The sequence below is a fragment of the Leptosomus discolor genome, chromosome 24 (genome assembly GCF_034619465.1).
Source record: "Leptosomus discolor isolate bLepDis1 chromosome 24, bLepDis1.hap2, whole genome shotgun sequence".
NCBI classification, from domain to species: domain Eukaryota; kingdom Metazoa; phylum Chordata; class Aves; order Leptosomiformes; family Leptosomidae; genus Leptosomus; species Leptosomus discolor.
In genome coordinates, this window is record NC_141414.1 from 6,557,938 (window position 1) to 6,575,159 (window position 17,222).

The 17,222-nt window shown below is 43.2% G+C and overlaps 1 protein-coding gene across 1 annotated transcript in view; it reads right to left on the reverse strand.

Annotated features, from left to right (window-relative positions):
* CPAMD8 (C3 and PZP like alpha-2-macroglobulin domain containing 8) overlaps positions 1–9,312 on the reverse strand; it is a 51,444-nt gene extending 42,132 nt beyond the window's left edge. The window contains 12 exon segments of the mRNA XM_086477758.1: positions 85–255; positions 426–653; positions 1,099–1,207; positions 1,487–1,571; positions 2,381–2,494; positions 2,626–2,680; positions 3,672–3,689; positions 4,176–4,228; positions 4,361–4,526; positions 5,541–5,563; positions 6,817–6,968; positions 9,230–9,312. Coding sequence (XP_086333884.1) covers positions 85–255; positions 426–653; positions 1,099–1,207; positions 1,487–1,571; positions 2,381–2,494; positions 2,626–2,680; positions 3,672–3,689; positions 4,176–4,228; positions 4,361–4,526; positions 5,541–5,563; positions 6,817–6,968; positions 9,230–9,312 — 1,257 coding nt within the window.
* Positions 9,313–17,222: the final 7,910 nt, after the last annotated feature.

Here is a 17,222-nt window from a genome sequence, read left to right on the forward strand (position 1 = left end):
TTTGTAGCACTGATTTATAAAGTGCAGGTTTGACAAGATTAGTTACATTAAAGCCCACTAATCCTATAAAGAGCTTTCACCCACCTCTAGCCAGACATATTGGGCAGCTGTAGGGATGGAGGGGATTTCAAACTCCACCAGGCCATTTCTCGATACCAGTTCACTTGTATAAACGTTGTCTTTTGGTGTGAGTTCAGCTTTAATTCGGATAGTGACTCTGTCAGCTGGACTTCCATCGGGGTAAGTGACTTCTACCTACACAGTGTTTCATTTATAGAACAACAGGGTTTACTTTATAGGCAATTCCAGCCAATGACAGAAACAGCAGGTGGGAAAAACACACCAGAACACAGTGTAACATCCCAGGATCTAATCAGTATAACCGTGTATCAGCCACACGTCAGTGTGTCTACTTCTAATCTTACCTTTCCTTTGTAAGGCAGTCCAGGTTTGAACTGTTTTCTGGTGTCCTTGGAGTACTTGATATCAATCAGCTGTTTCTGAACGGGCGTTGAGTCATCAAACGTAACCTGCTTGCTCCCATCAGAGCTGATCACTGTGGCCCAGATATTGACTGTGCCTCGGAAGTGCTCTGGAACATCAGCTGGCATCATGTCCTTCACACACACGTCAAAAACAGCAGAGCCATCGATCTACGAAGGGTGTTGGGGAACAGAAACACAGGTTTGCATTCACATTCAAAAGGGTCTAGAAAGCAAATCTAAAGCACAGGCACTTGATAGGAGTTTGCAGCAGGATTTTTAAAGGATGTGGAGTGGAGGGAATTAACTGGGGAGCAGGTGAAGGAAGGAGGAGAGAAAGCAAGTTTCGTTTTCCTCCCTCATCCATAGTCTGGACCAGCTCTGTCACAGTGCCTCATTCTCATGTTCTCCCTCAGCCCCATATGCTCTAAAACCAGATTAATACCATGCCACAAATTCTTATCCCCCCAAACCATAAACATACCATGTAAAAATATGTAATATTTTTATTATGCTGGACCAAATGATCACATTTATTTTCTGATCTCCCATCAGTAACATAAAACAGATTATAGGCCAGGCACTTTATTGCAGCTGACTCAATGGTCTCCCTCACCTGGGTGGTCTTGAGGACAGGGTGTCCCACTTCATGCCTGTAGTACCCGACACCATTTATAGTCATATTGACAATTAACTTTCCTGTCACTGGTTTTCCAAATGTATATCTGAAATGGAAAGAAGATAACTTATAACTTCCAGCTGTTTTCTGTTTTCCTGATTATATCATGACTAGTACCATGTGAGCTGCACATCTAGAAAACAGAAAAAAAATATCACAGAAGGTTTCCCAGCCTGTTATTGTTAACGTGTTTTATGAAGGTTCTTACAAAGGAAAGCTTCTGACAACGACCAGAAATCATCTGAAAAGTCTGCAGTAGACGAGATCCAAGCTCCAGTGACTGCACCACAATCGATAGTAAGGAAACTTTGTGACATGTTCCTACCTGGCATGGACAGTTCCTTTTTCACACAGTGAAAGGTCACGAATGTAGCGAGGGGGGTCAATCAGCAACTCAAACTTTGGTAATACTACAATGAAAAGAGACACAACAGAATCTTTTCAAGGAGATCTTACTGTCCAGATTATAGCAAAAGCACACGCAGCTCTGACAAGATCACTGCTCATGGTCAGATGAGGGCAGTGTAGCTAACATTAGGCAGGACAGCACTCAGCAGAGAATGAATCGACAACAGTGGCAAACCAAGACCATGTTGGCAAGATGACCTCAGCAAAACAGTCTCAGATTTTCACTTCTTTTCAGAAGGATCTGTGTTCCAGGATTTGAGACCAAGCTTTTTCTCTTAGATACAGGGTAAAGAGGACAACTACTGACTCCCCCACAATGTTGGGAATAGAGATGAGGTATTGGCAGTTGTCAGTGTCTATAAATGCTTGTGCGATCAGGTCAGATATCATAGAGAGTGTGCTGGGTGTAACGATGCCCACCCTTCATCAAACAGAGGGACTCTGGGGCAGCAAAAGAAGGATTCACAATTCCAAGGAGGTCTCTGGGAAAGGAAGGAAAGCACTGACAGACTGAAAGCATCTTTAAGAGTTTTCCAAAGCAAAAGTAAATTTTGTTACATGAATAGATCGTGCAATATGACACTTCATTTCAGGTCCTTTACTTTACGAAGTGTGGAGGACAGGAACAAAGGGCTCGGTTAAGTCGCAAGTGTCTACATCCCCGAAGTACACAGCCTCTAAGAATTTTCCCTCGTGACATTTTAAATGCATTATTTCTCAGGTGTTTCATCTCAAGTGAAAGCATTTCCTAATGCTTTGTTCTTCCAAACGCACTTGGGTTATAGTCAAAGCTGATTTGGATACAACTCACCGTATTTCTGCACTTCAAAGGATTTGTTGTATGTGTGCCCCTGCATTTCAGCAAAGATGAGCCATTCGCCAAACACTGGCTGATCAGACAAAGGAAAAGTCATATTTACAATACCTGAAAAAGGAAACAACACACCGTGACTGCTGTGTCGCTCACCAGCCCCTGTCAAGGCTTACTGAACACAACTCGGTATAAGCAGAAGCAAAGGCAAGTTAACAATACACTAAGAACAGTCTGAAACTTACCACAACAAAAGGGCTTCAAATTGCTCCACTCTATCATACGAGACCCCCGAGGATCCTGCAGAGCGGTTGAGGAACGAGAAACATCACAGTGAAAATGAATATCACTAATACATTTAACTCAGCTTGCAACAAAGAACTTCATTTTGAAATACATACACTTCACTAACGGCTCAAATGTAACTAACAGCTGTTGAAAACTGTCTGAAGATCCTTTACCGGGGGTATTTGCTTTCTAAAACTCAGGACTCATTTAAGGACACTGCTGCTGTAAACAATGCACACAAGCAAGCACTGTCAGGCAGCAGATCTTCCACCTATCTTCAGACCCCTATTTTGGATGGGATGAACTGGCCTCTGAAGATGCCTTCTTTGTACTCAGAAAGGCAGCTGTACAACTAGCAAGACAACTTTTAGATGACAAAATCAGATGAAATTAATCCCGTTTTTTTTTTGTCAGCATTAAATGTGTAACTGAATGCAAACAAGAGAAGAGGGTGAATTCTTCTGCTTGCTGACAGCTAAAGAAAACACATGGTTTAAAAAAAAAAAAAAAGAAAAAAAACACTAGACACAGAAGGAACCTCTCATTCACCTCATAAGGAAGAAGACAGGAGCACCCTTTCCTTGCCATGAATTTCTATTGTCCACTATCATAATGTTTGGGTGCAGAGATGAGAAGGGCCCTGCTATATCAGCCCAGCCAGATGAAGGATAGGAGTGTGTCTGCATTGAAAAGAAGGGAGAAATTGAGTGGGACTGTCACATTTATAAACCCCAGTGAATCTAGCCAGTTCTTCTTAGGCTGAAAAATGGGAGTGGATTTCTGTAACTGAAGTAGAAAACAAGTATATTTGTTGGTGATAACAAAAAAGCAAGACACAGAGATCAGTTAAAGACACAGGGACAGAGATAATTGCATAGTTACAGTTGGGAATGGCCATAATGGACTTGAAAAGGTACAGACGTGTGACTCGTTTCTCTTAAGGCTACAAGAATCTTGTGCCTCTACAGGATACATGCTAGATGATTGGCAGACAGATACTCACCACCACATAAGCTTCAATCTGAAAGAGAAAAAAGAAGAAGAAAAGGCTTTATGAAACAAAGCTACTTTTCTGCTTCTTGTGATGAACTGCTGAGTCGACATAAGCACGGTATAATGCACAAAGTGACAAAGTTTAAACATCTCTTCTTTGGTAAAAGCAGCCTGAGAAACACACATTGCATTCACACATCTATCTGGAAAAGCAATGCTTTGCGTATCTGTGCGTTACCCAAAGAGAGTGCAAGTCTCTGAAAGAGTCTTCTAACTGCTTTGGCAAAGCCACATTGCATTTGCTAGCACTGCAAAAGTGTGTATTCTCCTTGAACAGTAATGTGACCAAATGAAAAAACCCTAAATTGTAAATAACAACAAGCAATTGCAAGATATGCCTAAATAGGTTAAAAAAATCCAATTATATTTCTGCATAAACATACATTAGAATAAAATACAGTTCGCCAAGTATTCCATCATGTTTTACAGTGTGAAAGAAAACAGTTTTCTTTACCCTGTCATTGACTGGTCTCAAGTCAGAAGTCACCATAAAGAGGTTTATCAACACTAAAAAAGGAAAAGAGGAAATTTATTAGTCACCACTGCTGGCAATGAAGAGAAGATCTCATCCCAGCATCTACCCTTGAAAAAGCTTGAAAGCAGCCCTAGCATCTGGCAGGTTCTCCAAGGTCACTTTACCCTTCTGCTTGGGTTTATAGACAGGCTTATCAGTCTGGATGAACACTGACGATCCTTTGCTGTCAACGGTTACTGTGGTATAGTTGTGAAAAATGTAGCCTTCCTCTGCTAGGTGCCGGTTGCCCCAGACTTTGAGATGCGCTTGTCCACGCAGTCCTGAAGGCACCTAGAAAACAGACCATGAGGTGAGGAAGACACAGAAAAGCCTTTGAGCTTTCTGGGGAATATTGACACTGAAGTGAGCAAAGAGCAGCCACCTGCTGCATTTCAGTGTAACTATGTGTTAGTAATAAAAAGAAAATGAAGAACATACTAGATCTTTTACAATGTACGAACTTCAAAGGAGGCAAAGTATTGCTAAAAACATGGCAGGAAATTCTCTTCTAGCCTTTCTTTATCACTCAAGCAAAGTGATATTTGATCTACATGCACAGCTTCCACTAAAGAAGGTGTGTTACATGGGGAAATCAACCACGCTATGGAAGACACAGCTGTACTGGTAGAGGAAAAAACCAAACCAAAGCCCACAAAAATCCCCAAACCAAAACATGCATGCTTGCATATTTTCAACCAGCTCAGAGAAATAAAAGACTTTTAAAAGGACATTAGATTAAAAATTTCAAAGTAAAAAAATCTGATAATACAGAAATACTTTGATAACAGGTCATAATTTGAGAGTGAAGCTTACCCTTATGCAAGTATAAGCTTCATTTTATGGACTGTGCTGATGGCAAAAATATTACTAATGTCAAAGTCTAAAATGTCGACAAAACTAGTGAAAGCTTATGCTTTTGAAATAACACTGTAGTACCAGAATAACTAGCAGAGACACAGTGTTCAATAATCTGGATTTCTGTGGTCTGTCCAACGCTCCACACCAGAGCGCATGTACTGTCATCCTTATAACATAATCCCAACTTTACGTCGAGCAATGAGCCACAGATTCAGCCATTGATTTCCTTCAGTGGTGTAAGGGCCTGACAGACGAGCTGGGGTGGAGCAAGCTTTGTTCTTTTCACTCTCCACTCTTCCTCTTGGGAAGGTTGCTTCCTCCTTAGTGTGTGCACCAGAATGTGACCTGTATTTGTGCTGCAGCTGCTCAGAAAGCAATGCCTGATGTAGTTGAAGGCAAGTCCCTCATGTTTGCACCAAAAACCATCTTAAAATAATTGACACTTACCTTCAGTTTAATTGTTCCTTTATCTAAAATGAGAGAGAGAGAGAGAGAGTGTTATTCTTCTCAAGCTAAGGTACTAAACATTTTAGACATTTGCAGCTGAGTGAAAGGAGACCCCATGTCACAGAGCTGCTAACTGCGATACCCCTTCATTATGATTTCACCTGCATGATGTAAAACAATCTGCAGGGTTAGCAGGTCAGACCTAGGAGAGTTCTCCAGAATAAACTTGGGCCACATTTATTTACAATTTTTGCCCAAGGTAAATTGCCAAGTGCCCTGTGGTTAGAGAGTAGCACCAAGGCTGAGGCTTCCGCACAGGGCATCCTAGGCTCACAGAAGTATTTGCTGTAAAAAGCACCTGGCCTCTTTCGGGACTTGAGTAATCTTCCAAACACTCATAGCACGTATTTTGATTGCTGGATACAGCCATACCTAAGATTTCTCTTTAGCATATGTTGTCCACATGTGTAAGCATCACCCCCTTTGAATTACTTAGCAATTGTCAGCCAATTTCAAAGACAACAAGGGGAGGATAAAACCAGAGACAATCTGCTCCAAAAAAGGAAATGGCTTTTATATAACTCCCAGTTTTTACACACAGAAGAGTTAAAGCATGATGGTTAAAGAGCCTGATCACCTGAGCCTTGTCTACATTACAGTTTACACCACTACTAGCAGCGGTAGAACAGCGCTACTGGACTTCACTTTCACTAATGTACATTCATTCAACATTAAGTTGGACATAATCAAAACACTTTGTTTTTACACACAGGACAGATGTACCTGTCTTGGGTGTTAAAGACTTACCCAACTGCACAAATATTACCACTTCTCTCAGCAATACTTGGTCCTGAAGATGGGGAGATTGCATTTCCAGCACTCATTTTAAAGTAAGGGTAGAAAACTATGATGTTTTTGTAGATGTTATATTTTTCTTTAAAGTCAGCTTATCTTATTCCTTACACAGCTCCCCAGTGTAAAACATTCAGGTTTCGAAAGGAAAGATATTCACTATAAAACTCTTGAATATCAATTATCTAGAGCGTCTGTATGTCTTGGAGTTGCAAAATTATTGGCCTTGGATGTTTGAGATCACATACATCAAAGCCACATTAGCACCATCAACTGAGAACGTTTAGCAGCAGTCAAGGAATTAAATAGTAGTTTGGTTCCAGTTCTGTTATCACCTAAAGCAATTCTCCAAGAGATATCCACGTGCTCCCACAGCACCTCAACTTACAAACTAGTTCTCAAGTTCAGAATTACAGGAACTTACCCAGAACTGTTCCGTGGCCTCGTGACACTGTTTCTCCTTTGACTACTAACTGAATCTGGACTGTTGTCTCCTTGACAGAGTTGAAGATGGTTACGCTTATAGCTTCCTCGACACCAGATCGGAAAACAGAAGGTGCTGCAATCAAATAGCCCCTGAGGAGCAAAATTGGAAACGGATGGTCAAGAACAGCAACAAGAGTGTGATCTTTATTTGTAAGCCACTTTATGTATAGCAAAGGGAAAAGACCAGACTACGCTGTAACATATCGGCCCCTGTAGGGTCACGTTTGTGACCACCAGCAGTCTAGGCCTACAGCTAATATGCATAAAATGGACACAGAATGCACAGAGAAATGAACAGAGCCTGAGTGGCGTACAAATGCTTAGTATTTAAATAAAGACAGTAATGTTGATGCTTATTGCATATTATATAATTTTTTAAAATGTATTATATATAAAAATAAACTAAATATACAAGTAGCTAATCATAAAAAGCTGCAGTTGATGAAAGAATAAGGAGGTACCTGAACCTCCAGTAAAGTTTTGTAGATAATGCTTTGTTTTGAAACAGTTTAGATACTTCCAACATTCTTGCCTCAACTATTTTTCTTGGCTCCATTTTCATCGTTCAACTTGATACACTAAAAAAGAAGCGACTCTCAGTGCTGACACTCAACACTTTCTAAATGTCAGACTCGCATACATGTAACGTCTCTAAATAACCAATTTATATAGAAGCAGCCCAGAAACTGGAGTTACAAGACTGGGCTCAAATTCTCAGTTCCGCTACCACATTTTTGTTCAAACAATTATATCCTGCAAGTTTCAAAACCCTGGCAAAAAGGAATTATTTTAGCAGGCACACACAGTTTTAAAGCCACCCTAGCTGACCTCCTATATATACACCACAATCCTTGCATTTCTGAATGGAATCTGTACCATTCTTCTGTGCTGAATGGCGCCGTGCCATGAACTTGTCAACTAAAAGCATTACAGACGCTGAGCTCTTTGATGCATTCGGCTGTAAGCAACACATTTATATTCTCTTCATGACACACCTTTCTGGGTTTTTTTTTACCCAAAAGGATTTTTTAAAACAAGGCAATTCCTCGCACAACTCTAAGCCCAGTTTCTCAGCCCATGCCTTTCTACAGTTCCATGCGCCAGGTTGCTTTAGCTCATGATTAATTATCACTTTGGGATGAGGATGGTGGTGTTTTACAGCCCCCAAGTCATCTTTTATCAAATTCCAACCCCATGTTTCTCTCTCAGCAGGCCTCATTGCCATGGAGATCCCATTACCCCCAAAGGAAGTTCAGATCTCTGTGGCATTCGAGTTAAATTGCATGGGGTACTTACAGATTCAAAACCTTATGGTTGCCAGGTTTGAAAAGTCATTGGAACAATAATAATAAATAATAATAAAAAGTTACTACTTAGCCTGCAGATTCTTGGTAAGAAAGACCTAGCTGATCTAGTTGCAGAGGGAGAAAGCATACCATCTGCATCCAGTATGAAATGATTAGATTCAAACTGTCACATAAGCACAGCACTACAGTGCCATATGTGAAGCACATGTATTCACATTGTTCTAAATTGCTGCAACTTTCGCTGAAGTATCGGTTTGTCGATATCACTATTTAAATCACTTAATAAGTGGCATTTGAAAATTAAATATTTAACTCGGCAATTAAACAGTTAACTTGACAGTGACTGGACAGATCCTATAAGCACATTTGACTAATAGCTCTGTCAGGTTATACCAAAACTTGGCAGGACGTGAAATATTTTCTAGTAAGCAAGTGAAAATAAGTTCCCCATGGCACTCAGTTAATGCAGCTATTCACGATGTTGATGGGCTATAATAAGCTGGGCATAAAGAACAAAGCAAACCTTAATCAAAGTGAACCGAGACACGTTGGAACGAGCTGTGGATTCAATTTCTAAAAGCCAGAGAACTTTCCCCGCAGTAAAGTGTTTCTCCTCGGATGATTTTCCCCACAAGAATGCTTCACATGCTCTTCGGGAGCCACCGACGTTACCTTCAACCACCCCAAGCACAACAGCAGCCCCTGCGCAACACCCCGGATTCCTTAAATAATTGCTCGCAGATAAAAGCTTTGCAGCCGCTCGCTGGAGGAGCTAGAGTCAGGTATTGCTGACTTTTTTTTTCCCCCCTTGTGCTATGCACTTTTGCACCGGCGAGTACAAACGTGCTGCTGGGCTCGGGAACCGCCGCAGCTCGCCTCCCCGACCCCAGCCCCTCCAGGGGACTTTTCTCAGGCTTTGTTAAGTGGCTGGTGCAGCCTCCCCCGGAGCCCCTTGCAGAGCAGAGGGGTTCGTTCCTCCACCACCACCCTCCCCCTTTTACGGGGAGGTTGCCCGCGGGCCGGCGACCTCCTCCCGGTACTTACTGCCGCTCTCGGGGCTGGGCTGCGCTCAGGCTGCAGAGGGTCAGGAGGACCCCCCAGGCGCAGCCGGGCTGCTTGGGGGGCATGGTGCTCCGGAGCCCCAGGCCACGGCCGCTCTCTGCGGGCAGGAGGAGCCTTTTGTTCCCGGCGAGCGCAGCCCGAGCTCCCCCGCCGCCCCGCTCCCGGGCTCGGCTCCCCGGTGCCTCTGGCCGCCGCCCCCGCCGCGTCCCCGCCCCCGGGCCGCCCCCTCCTGGCCCCGGTGCCCGCTCGGCTCCGGCCCCGGCTCTTTGTCTGCGGCTCCCCGCCTGCTCCTGACAGCATGCTCCGGGGGAGGGGGCCGGGCCCCGCACCTCCGCCCCCCGGCCCCGGCCCGCAGCCTGCCCCCGCCGGGTCCCAGGTGCGCTGCCCGCCCGGCGCCAGGCCCCGCCGGGCTCCCGGCTCCAGCCACGGCTCCTCACCTTCGCCACCCTCTCCGCAGCCCTGACAGCCTAGCCTGGCCGGCCTTCTTCCCCGGAGGCTGCTACGGCACCGGCCCCTCTTCTGCCGAGCCCCGGCAGCCCCGGGAGACCACCCGCCCGAGCTCTCCGCCCTCCTCCGCGGGGCCCCGGAGGTGCCGGTGAGCCTCACGCAGAGGCAGGAGCTGCAAAAGCTCAGGTTCCTAAAGGTGCCATCAGCCTGGACCAGGGCACAGCACCCCCCCGCACGGTCCGGTCCCGTTAACGGAGCCTTTGCAGGGCGAGGCACCCCCCCGAGCACCGCCAAAGGACTGCTTTCGGACTCAAAACCCAGCGCCAGCGCCGGTGCTGCTCCGTCCTCCTCCATCCCCAGGCCCTAATCTACTCATCTCCATCCCTCCGTCCTAGCCCCTGGTTACAGGAGCTGGAGACAGGAGGGGGAGCTCTCACTACACCAGTCTGAAGGAGAGGGTTCAGCGGAGGAGAAGAGCTTGCCCAAGCCAGGGAATAGCATATCCAAAGGAACAGCAGGCGTTCAAGGCGACAGAATAAACGCCGTGTCCCCCAGCGATGGATTCAATGCCACCTACAGACACCAAGGAAGGATTCCTCCAACCCTTGCTGGAGACAGCCCAGGCAAGTCAGGATCCCAGATGGGCTTCAGCAGAGCTGAGCTCTCCCCCCAGGACTAAACAAAAACCCTCAACGTCTGTAGTTTGGGTCATATTTTTCCCCCAACACCACACACCTGGCTTAAGGTAAACTACTAGGAAAACAGAAAATAAATTATAAAATACTATTTTTTTTTCTAGGCTAGCTCCATTATTTGAACCCCAGTTCTTTTACTTCTAAATTCACTGATATGGAGCCCAGCATTTTATTTAGCAAAAATACAGATTTGCTTCCAAAAGCCAACTTGATAGTTTACCACAGGCCCTTTCGTCTAGCTTCTGACATGAAAAACAGGAAATCAAGCTGCTAAACTTTAAAAACTATTTTTCTCCTTAAAATTATTTCAATCACCATGTATTTTAGCAGCATCACTACTGGCTAACATATTTTCTGCAAGTCAGTCCATTCCCTAAAAACACAAAGTCATCAAAAGGACTGAGGTTTCCCTGACTGCTTCAGCAACAGGACTTCAGAGGCTGATTAGTCCATAGCCAGGAGAGCAACACAATGGTGCCCAATTTTTTATGTTGTTTGGAACTTACACTGATTTTAATACAACTTCTCTTAAAAAATGAAAAATCTTAACTCGGTAGCTTTTTGGTAAATTCAGATTACCCTCAGTAATGGCTAACACTGCTAGACGTGGCTACATTTTCCTACCTAAACCTGTCTTAAACCAGCATTGTCTTATTTGTGGAGAGGCATAACAAGTCTAGGAGAGAACAGACGCTGTCAAATTAAAAAAAAAGCTAGGCTAGGGTATTAAAAAGTATATCTCACCTGAAAAATCTTTACACCAGACAACTTAAACAGTCTCAAATCAAAAGGACAACGTACTTTGCAAGGCTCACTACGGTTTTTAGGATTGGACACGACAGTTAAAATCATAGCCAAGCAAGTTTAGAAGGTTTTAAAGAAATCACCTATTTAAGCCACTTCTATTACATCAGCAATTCTTGACTAATGGTTGTCTGCAGCTCCTGTTTTAAGACTTGCCCTAATTGTCAAGACCAGGGCAGAGAATTGAAGAAATCAGATCAGAACTCTGCGTTCACCACTGAACAAGAAGTTTTTAAACACTGTTCGCCACCTTGGGAAAGGTTATTTTTTGTTTATTTTTAATGGGATTTTTCTAGCTCTAGCTCATCTGTGGGAGGAGTTGCAGGACACCTCGGAGCAGCTTTTTCAGCTTTTAATATTACATAAGCTGAAGCCATTTCGCTTGCTGCTGCGCTGTTTCGGAACAACTGCTCCTCTCCTGCTCACTTCATTGCTCATGTGTCTTCACATGACAAAACCACGCTATGAGAGCTACCAAGGGACTCTCTCGTTTGCCCCAAATTGAAGACACATGCACAAAAGCATGAAGTCAAGAAGAGGCCCTCCTACATCTTTAAAGCATGTAGGGTTTTTCCTCTGATCTCCCATTCCTCAGAAATGTATAGTTGTACTCAACTGGTACCGTCCTTCTTGCACTGGGAGCTGTATTAGCTACGCACTAGCTGTGATGGGCAAGGACCTAAGCGAGGCTCTGTAAGAACAGGCAATGTATTTCGCTAGATTCTGTTCATTAGTTCAAGACGTGAACGCTCTCCACAAGCCTTGCCCGACTATTCTTTGGGGTGAGATCAGGTCAAGTTGACCTTACACTGGTTTTACGTGGAATTAAACATAATGCCCACCATTCCGATTTTTAAGAGCTGTATTTTTCTGCAAATGTTTCCCTAGAACATTAGTTTTGTCCCTCTCTGTACTAAACGCAACTACGGCACAGGTGAGATCAACATCAACTTGCACCAACTCTGTCAAACCCAGGTATCACTCCAAACCGTTTACGATACTCTGTTTTATAAACACAGCTCGCCCTCTGCAACTTAACTAGAAATGGAAGTAGCTGGATTGTCTACCTTGAAAGGAGTGGGTTCTTCCTTACTGCTGCATTCTCCTTCAGTTTATCCAAACTCTAGAACCAGAGATCCTCTCCCAAGCAAACCAGCCAGGCTTTATGAGAAGCAACTTACTAGAAAGTACACTGAAGTGCAAACGTTTTGGCTTTTTTTTTTTTTAAATTGAGACAAACCGAAACATGCAAAGATAAAGTAAAATCTGGTAATTCCGGATTCTTTTTCAGCTTTATCATTTTCTCAGATACATCCACAGAACCCTGCATGCCTTGAGATTTTTTCTGTCTGCAAAGCAGCAATGTTAAGGTCAACGTCTTCCTAAAGGTAACACTTAAGAGCACGTTGGAATCCCTTGATTAAAGATAAGGAGGCAAGACAAAAATGAAGCACCTCTGCTGTTCTCACAGTAGAGCAGCCTATAACTGATGTACAACACCTCAACAATCAAACCAACGATTTTAATAATAGCCCTGCAGTGATCAGGTCTGGTTTGGGTGAAACAGCACCATGCTTTCCAAAAAAGAAAAAAAAAAAAAGGAAGTTTGCTCTACACTGAATTCATACCTCCTTATAGAGCAGACCCACAAATGGTTCCTTACAGACTCATGCCCAAGATCTACGGGGTACATACAAACAAACCCCACAAAGTGCCACTAAACACCCAGTTATCTTGGAAAAAGCTCTGGGAGTGGACCTTGGAAAGGCAACATGATTCAGCAATGACTTGATGAACACAGCAGAGTACACCCCTAAAATGGAGCTCCGTCATCTTCAGCATAATGATATAACATTTTTCAACACAAAACTGTATTCTACATTTTAGAAATCACAGCTAGAAGTTATCATGATGTGGGGTATAGCCCTTTTAAATCATTGTTAGCTTTTTTTAAAGCAGAGATTTCTTCCAAATTGAAGATTTTCTACTTGATTATTTACTGGCTACAAGAACTATCAGGCAATTACAGTCTCTAAAGACTGCAAGCCATCTTCTAATTATGAAAGTATGTGAAATCCTGTAAATAAGGCTAGAATCAGCTTGGTCTGAAAAAAAAAGGAGGCTTTAGATATCATTTCAAACTATTTAGTTACTAAAATGGAATTTTCTGTGCCTGCCAAAATGAATCCTATTCAGTGTGATGCAACAGGTGTTGGAATTCCAGCAGCCGCCTGCAACCCACATCTGGTAACAGTTAGAGTTTAAAGGCAGTTCTGTAAGAACTCCTCATGTATAAAAACTATTCATCAGTCAAATCTGAGGGCCATATTCACCCACCCGCTTGCACTGTGCATAGTTCAGATTTTTATTTCGTTTACAAAAGAACACAATTCTGCTCCTCATGACATTTTAGGAATCTCAGGCACTTGCCCAGGTTGTAAGCGTGCGGGGAATTGGGGCAGCTATACTGGTGTGGCAGAAAGGTGAGGGAGGGACGGCAGTTTACAGAAGAAGGTGTGAATCCGTCTATATGGGTTGTGACTAGATCTAATTGACACCCTGACTGCTTGCACATTCTCATCATTACTCTGCAGAAGAAACAATTCCCCCCCTCCACCACAGCCCATCTACCTAATAAATAAACTATGGGCAATGTTAAAATTATCAGACAGGTTATGTGTCAAACAAAAAAACCAAAGTTAACATTAAGCTCTAAATAATACTAATTTTTGAGAACTGCTACTCTCAGCTGTGCCTCCTCTTGCTTTGGCTCACCTCAATTGCAAAATTCGAATGAGTAAGACTACTCACAAGCATCAAGTGGTAGGATCACGTCATTAATAATTAGCCCTTGTTAACTGCCTCAGCATGAGTGTTATCACCAACTTGTCACACATGACCAGACCTAAAGGCACAGGAGGTAACACTCACTTATTTAAAGATTTTGAGAACGCCTGCGTAAATTGTGCACATAAGGAAAGATGCTGCAGTAAAAACAAGGTTTGTCATTACTTAGTTTTGCACCAAGCCCTGTACACACCGGATTTCAGTAGAAGGTGGGCGAAAAATAAAACACAATGGACAAGTCACCAGCTTTAGGGAAACCAGAATCATTTGTTTCCCCCTTCCCAACGGAAAAACATTCATGTCAGTCGTTACATATCACCAGACAGGAATAAGGCCTTCGTTAATTTTTACAGTATTATATTCACGGTTAAAAATCCACACACATTTCTTTAACCCCCTGTTTTGTTCTCCCTTTGGGTTTCTGTGACAGCTCCTTTCTGTTAGCCAAACATAGGTATCTAACACAGAAACTGATAACTGCAAAACAAGTCTTACTGGCTCTCTCACACTACTGCAAGCTTACCAGCAACGGGGAGACTGTCTTTTAACAGAAACTACATCAGTCCAGACACAGAGCGGTAGAACCAAGACTGATCCTGCCTCCCAGGAATACAAGCATCTCTAGAACAAAATTACAAGGAAAGGATAATTAAAGAGCACTTTTTAAATAAGAATGTAATCAGAGTAGCACATAACAGGATAACGATATCAAGAATATAATTATTAAATAGTTCTGTCAAAAATGCTTATTAACTATCTATACAACAGGAGAGGCTGATCTTTCACAGTAGCGTAACATTTTAATTCCTGACAAAATGACTGAAATAGTACTAAGAAATCATTCATATGGGCAGATGCTGATTTGGAATGGGAATAGAGGACTGTGCTTAATCAGAAGCGGCTGTCATTAAGACATTTAGTAAGAAATTACTTCCCAGTTTTCTTCTCAACCTCTACATATGACTGATGCAACAGAAGTTTGTGCATAGCCTAATGTTTGGTGGAAGTTATATACATCAGGGATCGAGAGAGGTTGTGGTCTCCACACTGAAGAGTTACTAAAAATTCAGCTGGACACCTTTATAACTAGGAATGGGTAGAGGTGTCCTTTTGTCATAAAAATCCTGTTGATTTGAGAAACCAGGTTTTGTTCAGCTAGGCAAAGACAGATTTCTCATGACAGAAAAGGCAGCAAGAAAGGGTTAAGGGCTCCCAACTCTTTGGGCACTGCCTCTAGAGGTCCTATACTCACCCTGTCCACAACCCGCTGAAGCTGTGGAAGTGTACTGACACTGCTCTACGGGCAAGCCCATAAGCTTCATCCTGGTTCAGCTGGGGATCAGGGCTGCACTCCTCTAGTTACTTGTTCACCATTTCACTTACTGAAATAGAGTCTAAAAAGTTCTGAAGAAACACACACCAAAGCCTGACTGCTGAAAGGATTAAATGTCACAGACAGAATAACTTTTTGAGTAATAATCCTGAAAACTCTACTGTTCCATCAGCTGTTTAACTTCCTGCCCCCCAACACGCAGTAGATATTAAGAGAAGGAATTAAGTTTTTATATCCTACAGGCCATCTCCAAACACACGTTACCTATGTAAAGCAAACATTAGTTATGCCTTAAGAGGCAAATTGGGTCTGCTTCCCTATCATAGGGAATTTAAGATCTTGAAATAGTAGGAAACTTTATAGGTCTTGCATATACATTATCACAGAAATATTTCAAAAGAAACTGATCAGAGGCATTTGAGACCACTCTGCAAACCTCGTCCTCCATCCTCGTGCTTGCTTTACCGACCACACACAAATGCAGCGGAAGAAACAACTTAAAATCATTTCTGTGAGTTGAACAGGAATGCTCACATAATCACTGGAAATGCTCTTAATTGGTGTGGCTCAGTGGTGCATTTCAGAGCCGTTAGATCTTCTGCTGCTGTGGAACTCTTTTCATGTCCTGGCAATCACAGTCCAGCCAGCAGTTTGTTTATCATATTCAGTATGAGTTTCCGGATCTCCAACAACGTGGTATTTACTCCGAGGCAGGGAAGACTGCAGTAATCCAATAAGTTCTCATTAGCCTAAAATGCAGAAACATCTGCCGGGGTCATGAGCTGCTTACCGGCTGCTGATGAGCAAAGACTCCGCTCCATTTGAAGCTAGTGTGAACAAAGAATTGTAGGGCTGGGGGGCTGCGCTGAAGAGACAAACGGGCCTGGGTTGTCTCCTGGGCTGCGGCTCCACCACAGGGCACCACAGGCAGAGGGATGCTCCCTTACGCTGACCCCTGGTGACCCTATCGCAGAGAGCACAGGAATGACAGCAAAAAATGCTTTGACTCAGCCCTCCTGAGCTGGCGGTCAAAAGTCAGGCGACACCAGTGTAACTGAACAGAACGTGGTCAGAGCCCCCCAAGAAACACCAGAATCCAGGCAGTGCAATCTGTGCAGCGCAATCCTAGCTTAAAATGATCTTTGCCAATTGTTTTTTTAGACAATTAAAAGAATTTTGCTGGGGACAAATATGGTGCTCTTCCCACCCAGGCTCTCAGGCCTCGCTGGCTCATTTCACAATTGCTTTCAGTTTTTGGAAGAGGGAAAAAACCTCCCCCCCGCCCCCCCGTAAAAAAAAGCACCTTAGGACACATGAATGAACAACTGGTTATAAGAACTTCTGGCCTAAAAGATGAATACTTAGGTACATAGGCAGTACGTACTGCCCAAGTTCTGACAGAACGAAACTAAAACTACATGGATACAAGTTACAGAATGCAGAACATTATAAATGCAGAACATTATAAATCCTAGGTAAAAAAAAACAAAACAAAAAAACAAAACCAGATTGATAACCTGAATAAAAAGAGCCCTTAAGTTGTTTAGGGTTCCAACCGGTTCTGAGCAAGTTGTTTAGGGTTCCAACCGGTTCTGAGCATGTGACACTGTCAGAAAATAAGTGGAAAATACAAAATAAGTGTTGTCACATCTGCTTAGCTCCTGCTCCAGTGATTCTGCAGTTCTTTGTTGTTGTTTGTACAGTGTTAAATATGGCAGCATCTAATTCTGCAGCCGTTTCAAGGTGGAGGAGCCTAAAACAGCAAAGAGCCAAAACAGAACCACTCAGGAAGAATACTCAGGAAAATCAAGATGGAAAAGTCTCAGCTCAAAATGGTTTAAAACTCTTC